The sequence below is a fragment of the Symphalangus syndactylus genome, chromosome 24 (assembly GCF_028878055.3).
Source record: "Symphalangus syndactylus isolate Jambi chromosome 24, NHGRI_mSymSyn1-v2.1_pri, whole genome shotgun sequence".
Lineage (NCBI taxonomy): Eukaryota > Metazoa > Chordata > Mammalia > Primates > Hylobatidae > Symphalangus > Symphalangus syndactylus.
This window is the reverse complement of record NC_072446.2, coordinates 28,337,600-28,361,994: the sequence shown is the minus strand read 5'-3', so window position 1 is coordinate 28,361,994 and position 24,395 is coordinate 28,337,600. Positions and strand designations below refer to the sequence as shown.

The following is a 24,395-nucleotide window of genomic DNA, read 5'->3' as shown; positions in this document are numbered from 1 at the left end:
ATATATATATATCCTATTAGATCTGTCCCTCTAGAGTACCCTGACGAATACACCACCCTATTTAAAATTGCAATCTGCTTATTTCACATTGCGTGCCTTTATTCAAAACATCTCATATACCCCATAAATATTTAATATATACATCTATTATGAACCTACAAAATTGTTTCCAAAATTGCAATCTGCCTGCACCCCCACCGCCCTGCTCACTTATCTACTTTTCCTTATTTTTCCCATAGCACATATCACTTTCTAACATACCATATGACTTCTTTATTACATTAATTGCTTTTCTCCCTCTGCTAAAACGGAAGCTCCATGAGGGCAGGGATCTTTTCTATTTTGTTCTTGGATGGATTCCAGAACCTGGAACAGTGCCTGGTACACAAAGGTGCTCTGTTAATATCTGCAGAATGGCTGACTGACTAAACCTGTTCAAAAATTCCGTCTCATTGGGTGACCTTGGCAATTCCTTTTCTTAATGCCTCCAGTGTCTGCCTATCAATGATGTGTTGGGTGAAGAGCTATCCAAGGCTTGACCTAACTCTGAGATGCTGAACTTCTAGGAATTGGTGCACTGTGACTCTGGAGGCAAAGGAGGGCACATCTAGATGCTTCCATACTGCCTGGTCCCTCCCAGCACATTGAGCTCAGGATCCCACTTCTACCCCACCCTGTGCCTTCTGCATGAAGAGCCCCCATTAAGAATCAAGAACCCCCATTAAGGATCATGTACAATGCCAGGGGCTCACTAAACCTCTCAACAGTCCTGTGAGGTGGGTCCCATGATAATGCTCATTTCCAGGAGGATGCTGGTGATCTGAGACGTTAAGCGATTTGACCAAGGAAATGGGATCCAAGCCTAAGTCTGTATGATGCCAGAGTGTATACTGCGAGCCCGTGGCTCTTAATCCTGGTGTGCATTAGAAGCACCAGTGAAACTTTAAAAGAAAACAACTGATCCTTGGGCTTCACCACCATCAATTCCAGTTTATTCTGTTGGAGAAGGTCCCTAGTGCTTCCAGCCCCTCTGGACAGCAAGAAAGAACAGCCAGGAGGGAGAGACACCTGGGCTCTGTTCCCTTCAATGACCAGCCTCAAAAAACCAAGGATCATGGAATATCAGCAATAAAAGGGCTAAAGAGAAATGGAGAGAGACAGAAATGGAGAGGAAAACATTGGGCATGATCTCATAGAGGAATATGCAAATATGACCTCTATTTCATAGGTAGATTGATGTTCAGAGAAGTTATGTGACTTGCCCAAAGTCACACAGTGAGAAAGGAGCAGAACTGGGATTTGAACTAAGGTCCAACTTAAGCTAAGGAAGCAGGAAATGGGATTGTGTGGCAGGTGCAATGAACAGAGAAATGAGAATGGGATATAGTAGATAAAAAAAGGAAAGTTGGATAGATGGGAAACCAATAGGTCACATTTCCCAAGCTCATTGACGTGTGATCCCATTGGATGGAGGCTGAGGATAGAATGGAATGTAGAGTCAACCTGGCTTCAAATATCATCTAAGCTGGGGAACCTTGGGCAACTTCCTTCTTTTGATTCTCAGTTATTTTATCTGGAAAATGGAAAAGTAATACCACTTTCCAGGGGCCTTCTGAGGATTAAAAATGAGACAACAAAAAATGGAAACAACTCAAATGTCAATCAGCTGGTATATGGACAAACTAACACAATGAAGTGCTAGTCAGCAAGAAAAGAGAGCAGCCTGCTGTTACATACATGGGTGTATGTTACACCCATGAATGGGTCTCCAAAACATGCTAAGTGAACAAAGGTAGAGATGAAAGCTGTGTGACTCCAGTTACATGAAAGCCTCAAAAAAAATGAACCTATAGTGCCAGAAAGTGGATCTGTGGTTGCCAGGGGCTGGGTGTGGAAGGAATCGAATGCAACAGGGCACAGGGAAGCTTTCTGAGTTGATGGAAATGTTCTGCACCGTTTTGTTTTTTTTTTTTTTTTGGAGGTTGGGGGACAGAGTTTTGCTCTTGTCACTCAGGCTGGAGTGCAATGGTGCGATCTTGGCTCACTGCAACATCTGCCTCCTGGGTTCAAGCGATTCTCCTGCCTCGGCATCCCGAGTAGCTGGGATTGCAGGTGTGTGCCACCACCCCCAGCTAATTTTTGCATTTTTAGTAGAGACGGGGTTTCATCATGTTGGCCAGCCTGGTCTCGAACTCCTGACCTCAGGTGATCCACCCACCTTGGCCTCCCAAAGTGTTGGGATTGCAGGTGTGAGCTACTGCGCCCAGCCAAATGTTCTGCATTTTGATTGTGCTGATGGTTTACACAAGTGTGTACCTCTGTCACACCTGTACATTTCAAATGCATTTTATCCTGTGGAAATTACACCTTGATAAAGTTGATTTTGTAATGTAAATAAATAAATTGTAAAGAAGCTTTTCAGAAAAAAAAAAAAAAAAAAAAAAAAAAAAAAAAAAAAAACAAACCAGCATAGCATTCTGCAAATATCTGTCAGGAAAGTCGTCAGCTCTACTTTCCAAATGAATCCAGAATCCAGCCGCTTCTCACCACCTTCACTTCGACTAGATGGTGGTCTGTGCCACCGTTCCTTCTCACCTGCATTTTCATAGTCACTGCCACACTGGTGTCCTGATTCCACCCTTGCCCCTCTATCCATCCCTAACACAGCAATCAGAGAGATTTTGTTCACATGTATTAAGTCAGATCACAACACTGCACTGACCCTTCTCATTCAGAAGAAAAGCTGAAGTCCTTCGTGACCCACAGGCCCTACCTGACTTCATCCCCATTCACTCCTCTGTGCTCCTCTCCCCACATCCTCCCCTTCCCCTCACTCCACTCTAGCCACAAAGACTGCTTTGCTGCCACACAGGAGCCATGGAACCACCTCAGGGCCTTGGTATTGCTGTTCCCTCTGCCTGTAATGCCCTTCCTCCAGATACCTACATGGTTCACCCTCTTGCCATCTTCAAGCCTTTACTAAAACGTCATCTTCTCAGCGAAGCCACCCGTGACCACCCTATTTAAGATTCAACCCCTGCCCAAGGCCTTCTATCTCCCTTCCTTGCTTTATTTTTCCTAGAGCATATCTAATGCAACATACATTTTGCTTTTTCTTGTGTTATTGACCATCCCCTTCACTGGCACACAAGCTCCTTAAGGCAAGGATTCTTTTCTTTTTTTGTTCACTGTGGTATCCTCAGTGCCTCGAACTGTGCCAAATAGGTACTCCTTAAATATATGTTGGATGAATGAATGGATGAATGAACAGCAGGCATTCCATAACTGTTTATTCTCTTCTTTCTGTTTTGTCCATCTGCAAACAGCTCTGTGGAAATAACAGCTCTGGGGAGGTATTTTATGGTTCCTGTTTTACAGATGAGAAAAAACTAAGGTCCATCAAGGACAAAGGACTCATCCAAGATGACACAGCTAATAAATATGCCAGAGCCAAACTCACATCTGTGTCTGGCTATGCTCCTCAACTTCTCAGAAGAAATTTTAAAAAATGAAAGGGAAAAATGAACAGGCAGAGAGCAGAGAAGATGGTAAACTGGGAGAAAGAGACAAGACATCTAATCTTTGGGTTGGACAACTTTATGAAATTAAATCAACCAACCTACCTTTAGCTTCAGTTTGGCATGAGATGGGCTGACGTAGTCCCTTTAAGCCCAAGAAAAACTGAGATTGCAACAGGAGAGCAGCTCTTGGCCACCAGTTGGGAAGGAAACAGTCAGGCTATATTAGGAAACTTACAAGCAAGTGGCAAGAGGCACAGACACCCAGGGGAGGCTGGGAGTGACAGGGCCCTGGGAAGGGGAAAAACCAACTCCTGAGGCCATCCCCACTCCAACTCCCTCCAAGACAGGACAGTTCTCCCTGGGGACAGGAAGAATGCATCCGCAGAGGGAGAGAGGGAGGCCCCTGCCCATGGCCATCTGGCTGAGAGGGGCCGTCTACAGAAGGAAGGGCCTCCTCCTTTGGACTGCCTCCTCACTGAGCTTTGTAAACCCTGCAGGGCTTCCCACTGTCCCAAACGAAAGGACTGAGATCCCCAACAGCCTACAAAACCTGGCAGGGGCCGCCCCTGCCACCTCCCCTGCCTCAGCTGGGACTGCTCACCACTCACACTCGCCTTCCCACCTTGGGGCCTTTGCACAAGCTTTCCCCATTTCTTCACATGCTCTTCTCTTCCCTCTTCCCCTGGCCAACTTCTATTGACAGTTCAAGCTTTGGCTTAAACGTGACTTCATCCAGGAAGATTTCTTGAGCCCCATTCCCTGAGTGCTGCCGGAAACAGCCACACATTATCATGTCATCCACTTTTCTTAGCACTTTTCACAGGTGCCATTGAATAATTATCATGACCATTTATTCACTGTAAGCCCTCCCTGCTTGTCTTTGGCTTCCAAGAGGGAGGAAGCTTTGTCTACCTTATTCTTGCAAAGATCCTGGCATCTAGCACAGTTCCTAGGCCCAAGGAAATCCTTGGTAAGCATCCGATGAATTTTCAGCTCTTTTCTTGAATGACACTCTTATGTCCTTTGAGAGGCAGGAAACCCATCTTTTTTCCCTCATGACTCGGCATGCAGTAGGTGCTCAGTAGTGGACAGCAGTGGCTGCCAAGGGTGTTCAGGTCCAGATTCAGCAATTCAAGCCCTGGGAGTTATTGGTGTACGTGTAAAATGCTGGTGAAGGTCATAATCGTGGCAAAAATATGGTCCTGTCCCCTTGATAGGACTCCTGAAATTAATAAAACCTAAATATAGCCTTCTCCTTGCAGTTGCTCTTCTGGTGAGTATAGAATAACAGGGATTTAAATCTAAACTCTGATGTTGAATAGTTCTAAGACATGCATAAACTATTTAAGCCTGTGGAGCCTCAGTTTGTCCTCCTGTAAAATGGAAATCATGATACCTACTTCATCTGGTTGTTCATACAACCCTTTGCATTTGACAAGCTAGATGAAGACCATGCATTCTTCTAGCTAGGTGCTGGGATACAGCCGTGAACTAAGTGGACATGATCGCTGCCAGCAAGGGGCTCAGAGTCTTGTGCCAGGGATAGACTAAATTTAATTAACCAATCACAGAAATAAATGCAGCCATGGCAGGAGTCCACATGAGAGGTGATGCCCCAGGTCTTGAGTGGCAGGGAGTGGGGAGGGTGGGTTGAAGATTAAATAAACTGTGTGTGAGGCAGCTAGCTCAGTGCCTAGGATATAGTAAGTGTTCAATAAACCCTAGATTTTTGACAGGTCAGAGTCTTTGCCCAGAAAGGATTAACTGGAAAGATGAAAAGGAGCCACAGAAGACAGAGAGAGCTCAAGAAGAAAATGAGACCAGCTCCAATTTTCTGCCCAGGTCCAGTTTTTTGTAAGAAAGCGTGTTTGTGCTCTGGAATACTCAGGTTTTGAATATTCCAGAATTTTTAAAAATTCACACAAAAAGAATGGAAAATATCTCATTAATGATTATATATTGTTTATACACAAAAAAAGATAATATTGTGGATAATGAGTTAAATAAAACGTATTATTAAAATTAATTTCACCTTTTTAAATATGGCTACTAAAAATTTTTAAATTACATACATAGTTCATATTATACTTCCGTTAGAAAGTGCTGGTTTAAGTCATTTGGAGTTAGGGTTTTTCGTGACCTGCAGACAAAAGAGTATCTTAATGGATACAGGTAACATCATTTTGATTTTACCTGTATCCTAAATATAATACAGGTATTATATTATATACCTGTATATATATATATATATATTTTACTGTTGGAAAAGCTGAAACTAAGAATTTCAATGACTTGCTCATGATGACACAATGTGGCAGTTGTTGGCAATCACAGCCAAGCATCCTGACTAGCACTTTCACCCCTAAGAATATGAGAACTTCCCTTACAAGTTAAAAGTTCCAAAATTCTCACCCAAATCTCAGCTCTGAAGAAAGCATGACCATTTTGGAAATGCAAGTGCTATGGTTCAGATGTTTGTCCCCTCCAAACTTCATGTTGAAATGTTATCCTCAGTGTTGGAGGTGGGGACTAATGGTAGGTGTTTGGGTCATGGGGGCAGATCCCTCATGAATAGATTAATGCCCTCCCTTGAGGGTGAGTGAGTTTCTGCTCTGTTAATTCCCACAAGAGCTGGTTGTTACAAAGAGCCTGGCACCTTTTCACTCTCACTCTTGCTTCCACTCTTGCCATGTGATCTCTGCACACACCAGCTCCCCTTCACCTTCTGCCATGAGTGGAAGCAGCCTGAGGCCCTCATCAGAGGTAGATGCTCCACCTTGAACTTTCCAGCCACCAGAATCGTTAGCCAAACAAACGTTTTTTCTTTGTAAATTACCTGGCCTTGGGTATTTTTTTTTTTTTTGAGGTAGAGTCTTGCTCTGTTGCCCAGGCTGGAGTGCAGTAATGTGATCTTGCCTCACTGCAACCACCGCCTCCTGGGTTCAAGCAATTCTCCTGTCTCAGCCTCCCAAGTAGCTAGGACTACAGGTTCCTGCCACCATGCCCAGCTAATTTTTTGTAGTTTTAGTAGAGACAGGGTTTTTCCCTGTATTGGCCAGGCTGGTCTCCAACTCCTGACCTCATGATCCACCTGCCTTGGCCTCCCAAAGTGCTGGGATTACAGGCATGAGCCACCACGCCTGGCCCTTAGGTATTCTTTTATAGCAACACAAAATTGACTAAGACACCAAGGAAGAGCTGGGAGATCCAGAATCCAGTTTGAGACATCAAAGAGACATATGGGCCAGACCAGGATTCTGCCTCCAAATACAGAATGGACACTGAGAACACCACCCATCTGGACAGCGACACCTTCCTATTTCTAGGGAACTATCTGAGGTTGGAAGATCAGTATGCCTGGGTGCTATGGTTGGAATGTTTGTCCCCCTAAAAAAACTCATATTGAAACTTAATCCCCAATGTGGCAGTATTGAGAGGTGGTGCCTTTAAGAGGTGATTAATCCACTCATGGATTCAGGGTTTAATTGGTTATGGGAGTGGGGCTGGTGGCTTTATAAGAAGAGGAAGAAAGATCTGAGCTAGCACACTTGGCGCCCTCATCACATGACACCCTATGCCACCTTGGGACTCTGCAGAGAGTCTCCACCAGTAAGAATGCCGCTCCTGGATATGACCCCTTGACCTTGGACTGCCTAGCCTCCAGAACTCTAGGAAATACATTTTGTTTCTTATAAACTACACAGTTTCAGGTATTCTGTTATAAGTAACAGAAAGCAGACTAACACACTGGAGAACTGAACAGAGATGGAGAGAAAGGAACGAGGACTAGCTCCTTTCTAGGAGTCCCCATTGCCTATAGAAGTCCTTACCTGATAGTCCAGTTCCTTCGTGACCTGGTTCCAAGTCACTTTCTCAGCCTTGTCTTCTCAAATCCTTCATAGCCCAGTTTCAAACCACCTCCTTCAGGGTACCACCTCCCTTCCTCCAAATTCTCATTGCCCAAGACATTTATCACTTCTTACTTCCCATGGCAGCTCTCTTGTCTTTATCTTGCCTGTTTTGTCTATCAGCCATCCCTGATCCTTCTCCAAGTCCTCTCACATAGTACCAGATGTTGACACAAGATCTTTGGGTGGCCCACAGAAGTGTCATCAACAAATTTCAGACAGTGTTTAAGATGGAGCATGGCAGATATAGGGTGAGCATCAGGGAGTCCAGGGGTTAGTGGCTCTTTTCCAAGCATACCAAGATCAGACCAGGTGAACCAGAAATGCTCACTGTGGTCAGCACACATGCCCATGCCACAGACACCACACAGATGCTCCTGATTATAAGGGACTCATCCCAGCTTGGCTCTAACCCACCTTGATAAAGACTATGGACCCGGCATCCCAGAGAAAGTAAGTGAGAGCTAAGACATCTTTGGAGGTAGCAAAGAATAATGGAAATCACATGGCCTACAGATAGACCTGACTCTGAATTTCTCCTTAATTTTGCTTAATATATTGTTAAAATGAATAGATAAGAAAGTATCCTAACAGATACAGGTATCATCATTTCGATGTTACAATTGGAAAAACTGAAACTAAGACTTTAAATGACTTTCTCATGATGACGCGCTGCGATACTCCTTAATTCTCTTGGTCTCCACCCTATCTGTCTAGTCCAAGCCACATCCTTTTCTCCCTTGATCATGACAGTAGTATCCTCCCTGCCCCCGACTTCAGTTGACCCTCTGCTGCTGCCACTCGTCTTCTTCATAAGATACAACTCTCAGCAGGTTACTCCCCCTCTTAAAACCCTGCAGTAACTTCCCAGTGCCTTGAGGATTGTCTCGGGTCAGGATCCCTAGGGAACAGATTCTGAAGCTGAGATGATGTGTGGGAGATTTAGTGGGGAGTGCTCTCAGGAAGAGCACGTGTAAGGAAGGAATCAGGATTTGGCAGTGGAAGGAGCTGAACATCTGCAACAGAATCTTCAACTGATCCCATGGGGATTTAAGTTGGTATAGCCCTTCAGCGTTGCCCAAAATCCAAGCAAGGGGGCCAGGTCATTACAGTCATTGGATGTGAATGAGGCAGCTCCCTTTGTTGGAGAGAAATACCCAGCTAGGATCTGTCAGCTGCTAACACTCCTGGCAGCTCAGGGAATGTGTCCTTGGTCTTAAGGAGTGTCTGAAGGGGTAGCCTAGAATCTATTAGAAGGATGAAGTTCAAGTTCCTCACCGTGACCCACAAAACCCTCATGATCTGGGCTTTGCCAATCTCTCCAGCCTCATCCACCCCACTCTCCCTCTGAGTCTGTGCTCCAGCCTTTTCTGGAACACAGCATGCTCAGGTCCCACCTACAAGCCTTTGCATTTGCTGTCCCTTCTGCCTGCCTGTGTGGCCTTCCCTGTCACCCAGTTTAGCCCTATTCATCCTGCAGATCTCAGCTCAAACATCACTTCCTCAAGAAAGCCTTCTCTGATTATCAGACCAGACCAGGTTTCCCTGTTATCAGTTCATAAACTCTTCTATTTTCCCTTCAAAATATGTATCACATTTTGTATTTAAGTAACTGTTAGATGCCGGTCCCTGCTGTTAGGAGACATGCACTCGGAGGCAGGGACAGGTCTGCCTTGCCCACCACAGCATCCCCAGCACTCCATGCATGAACTAACACATGGAAGACATTCAGCAGATACTGTCAAATGCATTAACAAGCACAGGCTTTGAATAAGGTCTCTTTGAGTCTGTCTCCTCTCAGTAAAGTGAGCATAGCAAGTTTCCTTTGCAGGTTGCTGTATTACATGGTTTATCTAGCAAAGATCTCAGGCTCTCAAAAAAGGTTGGCTCCCTTCACTTCATGGGAAAAGACTGTAGGGTGACCAGTCATCCCAGTTTGCCTATGTCTGAGAGGTTTCCTGGGATGTGGAAATTTCAATGCTAACACCGGGCAGTTTCAGGCAAATTGAGATGGCTGCTCACCCTAAATTGGGGTGAGAAGGAAAAAGGGGCATTTCATAGTAGTACAACAGTCAGGATATAGTAGCAAACCAGCTCTTTAGGAAAAACAAATCAACCAACTTCAGTTTGTATTATTAGTCAGTTTCCACTGTGTAAATATCCCCACCATGACTGCAAAGTTCCTGAGCTCTCATGAGCCAGTAGGAGCTGGCTCTAGTAACCTGTATGTGTGTATATATAAATATTTTTTGTTTTGTTTTGTTTTGTTTCGAGACAGAGTCTCGCTCTGTAATCCAAGCTGGAGTGCAGTGGCACAATCACAGCTCACTGCAGCCTCAACCTCCTGGGCTAAAGTGATCCTCCCACCTCAGCCTCCCAAGTAACTGGGACCACAGGTGCGTGCCATCACGCCTGGCTAATTTTATTTTTTGTAGAGATGTGGTCTCACTATGTTGCCCAGGCTGCTCTTGAACTCCTGGACTCAAGCAATCCTCCTGCCTCAACCTCCCAAAGTGCTGCAATCACAGGCAGGAGCCACCAAGCCCGGCTCAATAACCCATATTTAATATGAGCTCTCAGGTTTCTATTGCAAATGTGCCACACAGCCATAGACAACCTCAACTCTGGTGTAAGTGAGAATATTTCAATCCTGAGAAGGTCACAGCTGGAGTGGAGCTTGGAGATTAAAACCGCTTTTATAAAAATTATGACAGTGAAAAAAATCTGACATAAAAATATTTAACAGTAAAAAAAATCGATATAACTGATTCCATCTTACTTCTAACCTCACAAGCTAACTATCTTCGTTCATGCCTGGACATAGACCAAACTAACTACTCAAAAATTGAGTTAATAGTTTAAGACAAAAATAGTTAAGTCTTTTCCTGAAACTAACCCCCTCTTTACTCAGAGACCAAAACCGCCTTTATAAAATTATGACTCCAGAGAAATATAGCCAGAGGTTACAGAACTTGTAACCTCCCCAGTGACTCCTATAGATAACATCACTACTGTCAAAACCTAAAATTGGCCTTTAAAATATTTTTTGAACTTTTACATTCTGACGATTCTACCCAGACCTGTGACTCAACAAAAAACTAATTCAACCAGTCCTATAACCCCCACCCTGAAACTGCCTCAGTACAAAAAAGCCAGCTTCGACTTCCTATAATTTCATCCCCAATCCAACCAATCAACATTTCCCTCTCCCTAGCCCCCTGCCCGCCAAACTATCCTTAAAAAACGCTACCTTCCAAACTTTCAGAGACATAAATTTAAATAATAAACCCCCATCTTCCCACTTGACTAGCCCTACATTTATTAAACTCTTCCTCTACTATACTACCATTGTCCTAATAAGTTAATTTTATCCATACAACAGACAAACAAAGGCCGGGCGCTGTGGCTCACACCTGTAATCCTAGCACTTTGGGAGGCCAAGGTGGGTGGGTCACGAGGTCAGGAGTTCAAGACCACCCTGGCCAACATGGCAAAATCCCGTCTCTACTAAAAACACAAAAATTAGCCTGGCATGCTTGCGCATGCCTGTAATCCCAGCTACTCAGGAGACTGAGGCAGAGAATTGCTTGAACCCGGGAGACGGAGGTTGCAGTGAGCCAAGATCGTACCACTGCACTCCAGCCTGGGCAACTGAGAGAGACTCCGTGTCAAAACAGACAAACAAACAATTCATCAGACGATGATAAGATCTTCTAGTCCAAGCCCATAAGTAATCCATCACATAGGCCACTTATTCCCCATCCCGTGTCCACAGCTGACATTGCTAATGGATCATGAGGCTGAGTAGCACTATAGCCTGCAGTCCCCCCTCACCACTTCCACAGGTAGCCACACCCAATTAGCCAGTGTTTTGCGTGAGAAAATCTGCTTACCTTCATGGGTAAGCGTAGTCTTATTCCTTCATTATACAGGGGAGGAAGCTTAGGCTCAGAGAGGTAGAGGGACCTACCCAAGGCCACACAGCCCAGGAGTAGCTCAGCTGGGACTGAAAAACAGGTCCCTTGCCCCAATTGCTCTTTCAGCCCTGCCTTGCATAGAAAAGCTGAGTACCCAGAGTGGGGAGAAACAGAGGGAGGCCATCCAGGATTCTGAGCCTACATTCTGGAAAACTGTGCTTAGACACCCCCACCCCCAACCCTTTTTGCATCTTGAGGGCTCCTTATTAGGTCCACATGTAAATACTGTTTGTATGGAGGAAGCACTTTTTAAAAATTGCAAAAGTTAGACCAGGTGCAGTGGCTCACGCCTGTAATCCCAGCACTTTGGGAGGCCAAGGCAGGTAGATCACTTGAGGTCAGGAGTTCGTGACCAGCCTGTCCAACATGGTGAAAACCCCGTCTCTAAAAATACAAAAATTAGCCAGGTGTGGTGGCGCTTGCCTGTAATCCCAGCTACTCAGGAGGCTGAGGCAGGAGAATCGCTTGAACCCGAGAAACAGAGGTTGCAGTGAGCCAGGTGTGGTGGCTCATGACTGTAATCCCAGCACTTTGGGAAGCTGAGGTGGGTGGATCTCTTGAGCTCAGGAGTTCAAGACCAGCCTGGTCAACCCCTGTCTCTACTGAAACTACAAAAACAGTAGCCGGTTGTGGTGGTGCATGTCTGTGGTCCCAGCTACTCAGAAGGCTGACATGGGAGGATTGCTTGAGCCCCGTGCAGGGGTGGAGGCCAAGATCCCTCCTGCACTCCCGTCTGGGTAACAGAGTGAGACCCTGTCTCAAATTTAAAAAAAAGAAAACAAAATTTAAAAAGTCATATGCTCATTGCAAAAAAATCCAAACAACAGAAGAGTATATAAAAGAAAACACCTTTGTCCGGTCTCCCCAGGGTAACTTCTGTTAATGATTTAGATCCTTCCAGGCCTTTTTCTGCCAATTTGCAACCATATACTCATCACAAATAGACTAAAAGATTAGCTGTTCACCAGTCTACCACTGATCCCATCTCTGAGAACACTACATAGCACCTAGCAGGCACTCAATAAATATTTGCCAAATGGCTTTTGTTCACTTATAATGCCTTAGATTTCTTTCTGTATGAATATAGGTGGGTCCACCTCTGTCTTTTTAAAGGCCTGTTGTACTTCATCGCATGGTCTCATAATTAACAGTCCCTTCGGTGAGCATTTAGACTGCGTTACATTTTTCCCATAACAATCCCAAGGCCTTGCTCTCTGGCTCGCCTGCAAGGCTGGCACCAAAGTCCCTTCCCATGGCTTCCAAATGCTGCTGTCCATCAAATCTCCACAGTCTCTGGTTTCCTGGGATCACCAACAGACAACCCGAAGCGGAGGAGCTGGCGGCATTTGGGACCAGCTCCCAGGAGCAGGGTCAGGTTGCAGCAGGTGGGTGACAAGTCCCTGAGCCGGCAGGGCTCCACCACCCCTACATCCAGAGGCTGCTGCCCCACATGATGCCCCGTAGCTCACCCCAGAAGCAGGGGATTAACCAGGAGGCATCGCCTGGGTGCTGACAGCCCTGGAGCCTGTGGCCTGAGGGAAAGGCCCATTTCCAGGCCTGGGGTCAGCTCAGCAACCCTAAGGGCCTTGGAGACCAGAAATGATTGTGTGGGCAGAAGGCAAGAAAGGTCAAGGGGAGAGGGTCTAAAAGGAGCCCCACCTACCTGTGCACAGGCCTGCCCATAACCCCAGTGCCCACGGACACTTCCAACAGGCATCTCTCACCCATGCTGTCCAGTACTGAACTCCTGACCTTCCCTCCTCAAACGCTTGCCCCATCTCAGTTCACGGCAACACCATCCTTCCATGGTTCAGGCAAAAGCCTTGGGACCATCTTTAACTCTTCTTTCTCTCAATCCTATCCAGTCTATAAGCTTTTGCTTCAAAATGTGTCTTCTCACCACCTCTGCTGCTACAAGGTAGTGGTGCAAACCACCATCATCTCACCAGTAATAATTGTAATAAACTCACTAGTTGGTATCCATGCCACCTCCCCCTCACCTAATACCTGTCTTCCCAAAACAGCCTCTTCTCAACACAATAGCTAAACGAATCTCAACAAATGAGTCAGATCCTGTCTTTTTTTTTTTTTTTTTAGAGACAGGGTCTCACTAGGTTGCCCAGGCTGGTCTTGAACTCCTGGGCTCAAGCAATCCTCCTGCCTTGGCCTCCTAAAGTGCTGGCCTTCTCCGTACATCCCATCAAGGGTACATACTGTAGGTTTGTCTGTCACTGATGATGTTAAATTTGATCACTTTGTTAAAAGGTAGCCATAGGCCGGGCACAGTGGCTCACACCTGTAATCCCGGCAATTTGGGAAGCTGAGGCAGGCGGATGGCTTGGGCTCAGGAGTTTGAGACCAGCCAGGGCAACAAGGAGAAACCCCATCTCTACAAAAAAATTAGCCAGGCATGGTGATGTGTGCCTGTAATCCTAGGTACTCGCAGGCTGGGGTGGGAGGATTGCTTGAGCCCAGGAGGTCAAGGCTGCAGTGAGCGGTGATTGTACCATTGCACTCCAGCCTGGGTGACAGAGCAAGACCCTGTTAAAAAAAAAAAAAAGTACCCATAAAGGATTCCAATTTAATTACAAATAGAAATAATAAAAACATGGTGCATGCCATCCAGAGTGTCCCCTGCAGGCTGCATGCAGCCGTCCAGCCTCCATGTGTGACTCCAACTCTACCCCATCCACAGCAATGGTCAGCCAGCATTGGCAGGAAGACCTCCAGGCATAAGGTGCTCATTCCTGGCCTGGAGCAGGGGTCACTCTGGAGTTCCTAGCACACCTGGGCTGCTCTGTGGATTCTGCCAGGCGCAGATCTGTGCCAGGCAACTCTCATCAGTTCCCTTTAAGCAGGGAGTGAAAGTTACACGGGAGGGAGGTGTGCCAGCCCTAACTTCTCTCCTACTCTGTGGCTTCAGCTTGGGAGATAGGTGAGAACAAGGATAACCCTCCAAGGCAGGAAATCTATGGCAGGAAGCAACCCTGTTCCCCTCGCCCCACACCCCACCCTCAACCAGGGCCCTCAGAAAATGAGACTCGGCATTCCTCATGAGGGTGTGGAGGGCAGGGCCTGCTCCGGGGAACAGCTGCTGGGCACGGAATTAGCAAGCTCGATGAATCCCAGAAGCCTGGCCTTGGACAGGGGCACGTCTGCAGATATTTGGCCAATCGGGCACATGAATCACTGAAAACAAGGCCGTGGAGAGGAAAGACTAATACAGTCCGCTTTTCTGTCCTGCTAAGGGTCTGCTGTGCTCTCCTGGGGTCTCCATAGAATGCCCAGAAGCTGCCAAGACAGCAGCTCAGCTGACTGTCACACTGATGCCTGGCTGTGAACTGGGACATGAGATTTCCAAGATGAGGTTAAATTATGCTGATTCTACATTCGAAATGGAATCGTGTCTGGCATGGATTCCATCTACACTGGCAGCACTCAAGGCAGAACTAAGTGAATCAGAGTCTTGTCTTATTTACTGTTCCAAAGTCAAAAACTCGTTTTTGTCCTCAAATATCTTCCCGAAGACAGAGACAGCTATGGTTCAGGCCATCCTGAATTAATTCACCCTTTGGAATGTGAAGGAAACACAGGAATATATATTTTGGCATTTCCTATGTGCCAGGCATGATGCTAAGTGCTTCATATGTATTATCTTGTTTCATTGTCTCGACCATATTCTGAGGGCGATTTTAACACATCCCTAAAGGAAAAAAGGAAACAGAAGCTCAAGAAGGTTACATGGTGCACCCAGGTTCATATGGTTAAGAACCAGCACAGCTGGGATTTGAACCCAGATCTGGCTACTCTAAGTCTCAGATGCTTAAATATCACATGTCTTCCTTTAGTAATATCAGATTCTCTCAGGGCCTCTACACTTGGTTTTCAATAACAATCAAACTATTTTAAGTTAAAAGAGATTCCTTTTCATCTGAAAAACAAAAACAAAAAGATCCACTAGAACTAAGAAATTAACTGAGCAAGGTAAAATAATTCAAAGTCAATATACAAAAATAGTTGTATTTCTATAAACTAGCAGTGAACAATTGAAAAATAAAATGTTAAATGCCATTTACAGTATCACAGAAAATAAAATATCTAGGGATAAAGTTAACAAAAGATGTGTAAGACATTGAAATCTCTAAAACATTGCTGCGTGAAATTAAAGAAAACCTAAACAAATAGGGATATATACCATGTTCATGGGTTGGAAGACTCACTGATAATAAGATGTCCATTCTCCCAAACTGATCTATAGATTTAATACAATCTTCATCAAAATCCCAGCAGCCCTTTTTCAGAAACCAAGAAGCTGGTTTTCTTTCCTTTGTTTGTTTTGTTTTGTTTTTGTTTTTGAGACAGGGTCTCACTCTGCTGCCCAGGCTGAAGAAGCTGATTTTAAAATGGAAATGATCTAGAATAATCCAATTTTGAACAAGAAGAGCAAAGTTGAAGAATTTACTCTGATTTTATGACAATATAAAGTACAGTAACCAAGGCAGCATGACATTGGCATAAAGATAGACAAACTGATCAGCAGAAAAGATATTCTATTATGCAAATAAATAAATAAATATGGAAGTTAAGTTCCTTCAAGCTTATCTCTGCAAGGAACATGTGTCACAGGCCCAGAGAATGTGATACCAGGTACTTACTGCTCAGTCCTCCAGCCTGACAAAATCACGTAGCTCCTGTGTTCAGAGTCAATTGGACTAAAATTAGCTTAAGTCATAAGCTTTGAGCAGAAGAAAGAAAACTGGATCCAGAGCACAGAAGCTTGGGTTTTTGACCCAATCATCATAATTAAACATAAAGTCTCAACTTTTCAGCATGTAATAATAATAATAGTAGTAGTAGTAATAAAAGCACTAACACATGCCATACCCTGTTCTAAGAGCTTTACATGGATCAGGGCCTCATTTAATTCTCTCAACAAAATGGAATAAAAGAGAAAATAGCAAGCATTGCACCTAGGAAGGGAAATCTTGTTTCGTGATGGTTTGTTTCAATTTTACATTCTTTTTAGATGTGTATAGGTATAGAATTACAATGTAAAATACATATTTTTTTTGCATTCACTGCCAGGGAAGGAATAAAACACATATCTTATAGTGGGATTGCACTTATAACAGTTTAAAAGCCATTAGGGTAGTAGATGAGAGGGTTTGAGGTAACCCAAGTGATATAATGCCCGTAAGACTCTTAGCCGGAGTCTGGTACATAGTAAAGGCATATTAACTAGTAGCCAGGCACAGTTATTACTATTGTCAAGGCCAACTTCGTGGGTGCTGGAACCATGCAGTCTCCTAGGACCCAGCACTCAGAAGGGCCCTGTGCCTGGGTTAATGCTCTGTTGTCCCCATCTTAAAATTCTTAATGATTTTAAAGAAGGGGTCCACATTTTCATTTTGCACTGGGTCTCACGAATTATGAAGCGTGTCCTATTCTGTATCATTGTTTACTGTTTATTATTTAAAATACTTATTTATAATACAAAATGTTTAATGATCACGTATTATTGTCAAATTGCATCTCTGCCTCTTATTAGCTAGACGACCTTGAGTGAGGTACTTGCATGATCTCCACGTCAGTTTCCTCATATGTAAAACAGGAGCCATAACTACTTCTCCATGAGATGGTTGTGTGACGGTTTAAACGATACAACAGGCTGGGTGCAGTGGCTCACCCCTGTAATCCCAGCACTTTGGGAGGCCAAAGCAGGGGGATCACCTGAGGTCAGGAGCTCGAGACTAGCCTGGCCAAAACGGTGAAATCCCGTCTCTACTAAAACAAAAAGTTAGCTGGGCATGGTGGCACACGCCTGTAGCCACAGCTACTGAGGAGGCTGAGGCAGGAGAATTGCTTGAATCCAAGAGGCAGAGGTTACAGTGAGCCAATATCGCGCCATCGCACCCCAGCCTGGGCAACAAGAGTGGAATTCCGTCTCAAAAAAAAAATAAATAAATAACATAACATACCTCAAGTACCTCAAGTGCTAAGAACGGTGCCTGGGACTTAGTAAGCACTCCAAAAATATTAACTATCATTATTATTATTATATATATTTTTTTGACACAGTGTCTCATTCTGTTGCGTAGCCTGGAGTGCAGTAGTGTGATCACGGCTCACTGCAGCCTCAACCTCCCGGGCTCAAGCGATCCTCCCACGTTAGCCTCTCAAGTAGTTGGGACTATAGGCATGTGCCACCACGTCCAGCTAATTTTTGTATTTTTCTTTTTTGTAGAGATAGGGTTTCACCATGTTGCCCAGGCTGGTCTTGAACTCCTGGGCCCCAGCAATCTGTCCACCTTGGCCTTAGCATTATTATTTTTATTAGCTTTATGGAAAAAAGTCAACTTCGAGCTTCATTCTTCCAGTGCACATTTTGGGGAGGGGATTAATAAAGTCATCAGTGGTTCTGGAACTTATTTGAGCCAGAGATGACTTGGAGAATCTGATACTATGTGAGAAAATGCTTCCCAGAAAAACACAGATAGTCTTGCACATATGTTCACATCACGCCTGAAGTTTCAGGGTATTTATGGGTCTCTGAGGCCAACGCAGGGGCCCCAGGACCAAGAACCTCAGAAAACAACAAGCACTAAGGACTCTAGGAGGTCTGGAGTCCGTGAGTGTCTTGGTGGGAACAGCCAGCCAGCCACGCAACAGGCACATAACTCTTTCAGGGCTGGGGCGTGTGCGTGTGCGTGTGCTTTAAGTCAGCAGCTGTTTTTAGCTTTGCTATATATGGCCAGGCGAGGAATGAGGGCTATAGGAGGGGGAGGGGTGCCAAGCAGCTCACAACAGGGTTTGGGAGGCCAGAGCTCCTGCACCAGCCCCACCTTCCCCTTCCCATGCGAGAGCTGGAGAGCTTATCCTCAGACCAAAGAGAAAGCCTAGACAACAGGGAGGGGTCTGCGAGATGGGAATGGCAGGGCTTTGAAGAAGACGCCAAGTCAAGTCACCTTAGAACAATGAGTGTCAAACTTTTTGGACCATGACTTGCAATAAGAAACACATTTTACATTGCAAAACATACATAAATGCAGACACTTTTAAACACACACACACTCTCACACATTGTGTGTGTGTGCATATATATGTGTATCTCACCAACTGAATAAATATTTCAGAAAATAATACTTTATCTTATTCTCTGTGAAATACTCCGATACTTTTCTATTCTGTTCTGTTCTGTTCTTTCCTTTTGAAAAATGCAGGTCCTGACCCACTGAATTGACTTCACCATCCACTAATGCATTGACATCTCTAATGCATTGACATCTCCAGTTTGGAAAACTGCTGTTTCCTTTGTAGCATTTGATTGCAAGAAAAGGAGGGCAGTGGAGAAGACTTCTGAACCTTTGAGGATAAGATGCAAGTTTCAGCTTTATCTCCTAGCTGGATGGCAAGTTTTGGACCTCGCAGTTTTTCATGCTCTGTCCTCTCATCCTGGAGTCTCCCTCCGCCCTTGTCACCTGGCTCACTCCTGCACGTATGTCGGGGCTCGGCTTGCAGCTGACTTCACGAAGCCTCCCTGAATGCCTGCGTCTGGTCAGCTGCTCACTCTGGCTTTGTTACTCCCCTGTCTGTCCCTACCTAGCACCCAACACAGAACTGCAGGACGATTTCCTGTGAAGACAAGGAGCATTTCCCTTCTGCTTATTTCTACACCACAGGTGTAGCATAGTGCTAGCTGCATTGTAGTCACTAAATAAATATTCACTGGATGAATTAATAATAGGTAATAGTAATAAGAGCAGCCACCATTTGCTGAGTACTCATTCATCCCATGAGAAGTCTTTTGAGACATTTGGATAGGTCCATTTTATAGACAAGGAAATTAAGGTTTGGTGAGTTTAAATAATGTGGCAGGGCCAGGGGAATGACCCAGGGCTGCCCGACTCCCAGCCGTGCCTAATCACAGGATCTTATTTGTCCATATTCCCCTCAGCCATACCCAGGTTGGGGCAAAGGGTGAGGGCAGATCCTTAACAAACCCTTGGGGGACTGATGACAGGTTGATTAAAGAGATTTTCCGAAGCAGTGGCCACGTCTAATTTTGGAGAGTTATACCTCGTGTGTGGCTTGGGAAAGAGAATCTGTGAGGTTTCCAGGGTCCCTGGATGTGGGGTCGTCTCTTCTGGGAGAGGTCTGGGGCTCTGACAAACCAAGGCAGCAGGGCTTCTGGTCATCTGGCCTGAAGAGCTCCTGGGCACACTTGGGATAAAATCCAGGGCCTGCAAAGCCTGTGTGATCCAGCCGAGGCCACGATGTCTGCACCCCTCGCTCACTCTGGCATTCTTGCTGTTCCTCAAACCTGCCAAGCCCAGCCCTGCCTTGGGGCCTTTGCAACGGGATTCCCTCTGCCTGAGGGGACCTACTTCCTCTACAGGCTCCCCCATCCCGCTTCTGAGACGACTCCATGTAAGAACAGCTTCCTCTTCCGCCTCTGTTAGTTTTTTCCATAACACTTGTAACTTTTGGAGATTACATGTATGTTTGTTTTCTAGTTTATGTTTCTCCACTGGACAGGGAGCTCCTTGAGGACCTTGTCTTGCTCACTGCCCCCGCCCTAGAACTTGCTGTGAAGCAGTGCCTGGAACAGAGCAGGTGCTCAGTAGTACTGGTTGCATGAATGAATGAATGAATGAATGAATGAATGAATAGGTTTTCCTCTTTTAGACACATTGGGAGATGGGCCTATGGTTTCCTATGCTCATTTTGACCCAGAGATTTGTGTCCTGTGACTCACATCCAGACCCAAAACACACACATACACACACATATAAAGACACACACAGAGAGAGGCACGTGCACACACAGACACACATGCACACACGCACACACACACCTTGGTTTGAAGAGAAGAGGGATGGGAACGGACATTCTACGCATGCCTACAGTACACCACTGTGTATAGGTAACTGACGCCGTATAAGCACTCAAGGATTATCTCCATTTTTAGCCAGAGAAACTGAGGCTTGCTCTCTGCTGTGTCTCCAGTGCCTAGCACTGTGCCTGGCATAAACGTCTGCTGAGCTGAATTGCACTAGATTCAAGAGGCTCAGAAAACAGTTCAAGGTCACCCAACTAGCAAGTGGTGGAGCCATAATCTGTGCTCAGGGCTCTTCAGTTCCCAGCCAGTGCTGGGTAGCAGCCATAGGCACCTGCACAAACTCCAGCGACCTCGTTAACATCCAGACACGGTCTCGAGGGCAGGCCCTCACCCAGACATCCACCAACTGGCAGCTCAGATGCAAATCTATCCTGCACCTGAGGCTGCTTTCAACATGCCCAAGGGCCTCGGCTTCGGCAAACCTTGCTCCCTGGGCTGGCTGATGCCTTTTCCTGCCCCAGCTGCCCTGATCCCAGCCCCATTCCCACACTTCCTGGCCACTGTCAAAAAGAAGAGACACTAGTGACGAATATAATGTCCTATGAATGCCTTCTGATGCCAAATGTCATTTGTAAAAATTAGCCAGTTTTGAGTTATCTGTGTCAGTTCCTCTTTCCAATGCAGCTCATTAGGAAGACTCCATAGAATTATCCTGGGTCAGAAAGAGTTTGAATGACCATTCAAAACTGCAGCCAGCAAACTTTCGCTGTAAAGAGTCAGGTAGGGCGCGGTGTGATGGTTCACACCCGTAATCCCAGCACTTTGGGAGGCCAAGGCAGGTGGATCACTTGAGGTCAGGAGTTCAAGACCAACCTGGCCAACGTGGCAAAATCCCATTTCTACCAAAAAATACACACACACACACAAAATTAGCAGGGTGTGGTGGCAGGTGCCTGTAGTCCCAGCTACTAGGGAGGCTGATGTAGGAGAATCACTTGAACCTGGGAGGCAGAGGTTGCAGTGAGCTGAGATTGTGCCACTGCACTCCAGCCTGGGCTACAGAGTAAGACCCTGTCTCAAAAAACAAACAAACAAACAAAAAAAGTCAGATAGTAAATACCTTGGGTTTTGCAGGACAAGAAGCAAAATTGAGGATGTTACGTAGGGGCTTTACAAATAATTTCACATGTCAAAAAATATTGTTCTTCTTCTTATTCTTCTTCTTTTCCATCGTTCTCAGCTTATAAGCTGTGCAGAACTGACAGCGAGCCAGTTCAGCCCATGATCTATGGTTTGCTAGGCCCTAATTTAAATCAATACTTTTTAAACTTTGATGTGTATAAAAATTGCCTGATACACTTGTGAAAGCGGTGTTTGGGCCCACACTCAGAGATTCTGATGAGAAGGTCTGGGTGGGCCACTGAATTTGCATTTCCAACTGATGGATAGACAGTGCTGATGCTGCCCGTCCACCGACCACATTTGGAGCAGTACTGATATTTTAAAGTGTCCCTTTTCACAGATGAGGAAACTGGCTTAGCTAAGTGATATGTCCAATGTTACACCCCGTGGACTAGGTAATGACGTCTGCTCTGCCACTCCACAGGGCTGTTTTGCCACAGAAAACTCCTCTCTGTTTCTTTAACCCACTGCTACTCTCATGCTTCTGAGCCTTTGTCCTCACTCCTCTCTCTGTCCCATGCCCACCCTCACAAATGTAACTTTCCTGTAGAGACCAAGCTCAGGCGTCGGCTCCACTTGAAGTATTTCCTGACCTCCTCAAATCTAAATTCTCCTTTCTGCAACAGTATCTGTACATACTTGTGTATAATGTGTATAACTGTTTGTCTGCATGCCTATCTTTGTTTTTTTATTTTTCGTTTTGTAGAGATGGGGATCTTGCTAGATTGCCCAGGCTGATGTTGAACTCCTGGCCTCAAGTGATCCTCCCACCATGGCTTCCCAAAGTGCTGAGATTACAGGCATGAGCCACGGAGTCTGAGAATTGCTTGAGCCCAGGAGTTTGAGACCAGCCTGGGCCACATAGTAAGACCCCATCTCTACCAAAAAACAATGAATTAGCTAGGCTTGGTGGCATGTGCCTGTAGTTCCAGCTACTCAGGAGGCCGAGATGGGAGGATTGCTTGAGCCCAGGAGTTCAAGGTTGCAGTGAGCTGTGATTGTGCCACTGCACTTCAGCCTGAGCAACAGAGCAAGAACTATCTTTAAAAAATTTTAAAAAGGAAACACAAAAGGAATGTAGGCCGGGCAGTGTCTCACACCTGTAATCCCAGCAATTTGGGAGGCCGAGACAGGCAGATTGCTTGAGCTCAGAAGTTTGAGACCAGTCTGGGCAATATGGAAAAGCCCTGTCTCTACCAAAAAAAAAAATTAATCGTAATAATACAAAAATTAGCAGGGCATGGTGGTGCACACCCGTAGTCTCAATTACTAGGGAAGCTGATGTTGGTGGATCACTTGATCCTGGGAGGTCGAGGCTGCAGAGAGCCGAGATCATGCCACTACACTCCAGCCTGGGCAACAGAACGAGACCTTGTCTCGAAAAAAAAAAAAAAAGAATCCATGGATGGATCATAGATGGATGGATGGATGGATAGATGGATGGATGGATGGAAAGATGGATGGGTGGATGGGCAGGTAGATGTATGAATGGCTGGATGGGTAGATGAATGGTTGGGTGGAAGCATGAATGGGTGGGTGGGTAGATGGATGGATGGGCAGGCAGGTGGGTGGATGGATGGATGGATGGATGGATGGATGGATGGATGAATGGATGGATGAACGGACGGATGGGTGGGTGGATTGGTGTGTGGATAGATGATGAGTGGATAGTTGGATGGGTGGATGGATGGGTGGGTGGGTGGATGAATACTCCTCATGATCTATTGCTTGAAAATAATTTTCATGGCACAGTTAAGACTAGACCCTAATTCTGCTAGAGTATATTCCACGGCTGTTTATATAGGGGCATACCGAACATGCTAACGGTAGTAGTTACATTTTATTGTGTGTTGAGTGTGCACTTGTATGGCAGGCTTTGTACTAAGCACTCCCACTAATCCTCTCAATAACCCCTTTATTAGCTCCATCTTTACTACAAGAAAATGGATGCTCAGAAAGGTAGAGCAGCTTGCCCAAAGCCACACAGCAAATCACATCCTAGCTCATCTGATTCTGTGCCAATTGCCGGTCACCTTTCCCACCCTCCACCAGGGTTTCTCACCCTCCCTGGCCCCGCCCCACCTCTGCAGGCCCCCAGCTGGCCTCACCTCCATCAGCATAGGTCTCGGTGCCATAGCCGTCTTGCAGGCCATTGTTCCAGGTGCCCTCGTACTTGGCACCGCTGCTTGAGCTCTGCCGGATTCCGTAGCGTCCCTTGAAGCCATGTGTCCACTCGCCCTTGTAGAGCCAGCGCCCCTTGGTCTCTATGCCCAGCCCATGCCGTTTACCCTGGCTCCAGTATCCCTCAAAGGTGTTTCCGCTGGGCCAGGTATAGACACCTGCCACCTCAAAGCCAAAGTTCCAGGAGCCAGAGTATTCGCCCTGGCCCTTGGGGCCGGTGCACAGTCCGTGCCCATGGGCCTTTCCCCCCTCCCAGCCCCCGCAGTACGCCCCACCATCATCAAAGTCGAAGCGGCCCCCGCTCATCTCATCATAGCCCCTGACAACCTCCCCGTCCTCCAGCGTGGGTGCAGAGGGCGTGGGTAATGCCTGCAACACTCCTCCAGTGCCCTCGGGGGCAGGCCCCCAGACTCACCACTGCACCCCAGGAGGGGGGAAGCAGGATGCCAGCAGAGGCTGAAAGAGCCCCGGCGCCAAGTCAGCACCAGGTAGGCTAGTCAGTGCCATGCCCGGGATCCCCGACTCCACCAGTCAGAGTAAGGCTGCCTGCTGGAAAGAAAGCAGGAAGGAAAGGTTCAAAGTCCCACAAAGCGTCCCAAATCTGCCTTCCAAAAGTCCAAGGGAAAACGGTGTGATCTCTTTAAGAAGCCCACTGAAAGGGTGGGGTGGAGGGGTCCCCAGCCTTTTCAAAAAGGGGAAATTCCCCTCGGTGACAGCCCCCGCCGGAGGCTGAATTCCCGCAGCCCGCTGGCCCCCTTCTCCACCCCAGTGGGTGTGCGGGGCTGTC

General features: G+C 46.1%; 1 protein-coding gene across 2 annotated transcripts in view; it reads right to left on the bottom strand.

Moving 5' to 3' along the window:
- JPH2 (junctophilin 2) overlaps positions 1 to 24,395 on the bottom strand; it is a 78,328-nt gene extending 53,933 nt beyond the window's left edge. The window contains exons 1-2 of one of the 2 annotated variants that reach the window (XM_055266364.2): positions 23,536 to 24,395; positions 13,968 to 15,109 (exon numbers count right to left, since the gene is read on the bottom strand). In XM_055266364.2, coding sequence (XP_055122339.1) covers positions 15,099 to 15,109; positions 23,536 to 23,914 — 390 coding nt within the window. In that variant the 5' untranslated portion in view covers positions 23,915 to 24,395 and the 3' untranslated portion in view covers positions 13,968 to 15,098. Of the gene's footprint in view, positions 1 to 13,967; positions 15,110 to 23,535 lie in introns of those variants that run through there. The other variant, XM_055266363.2, reaches the window with a different exon arrangement.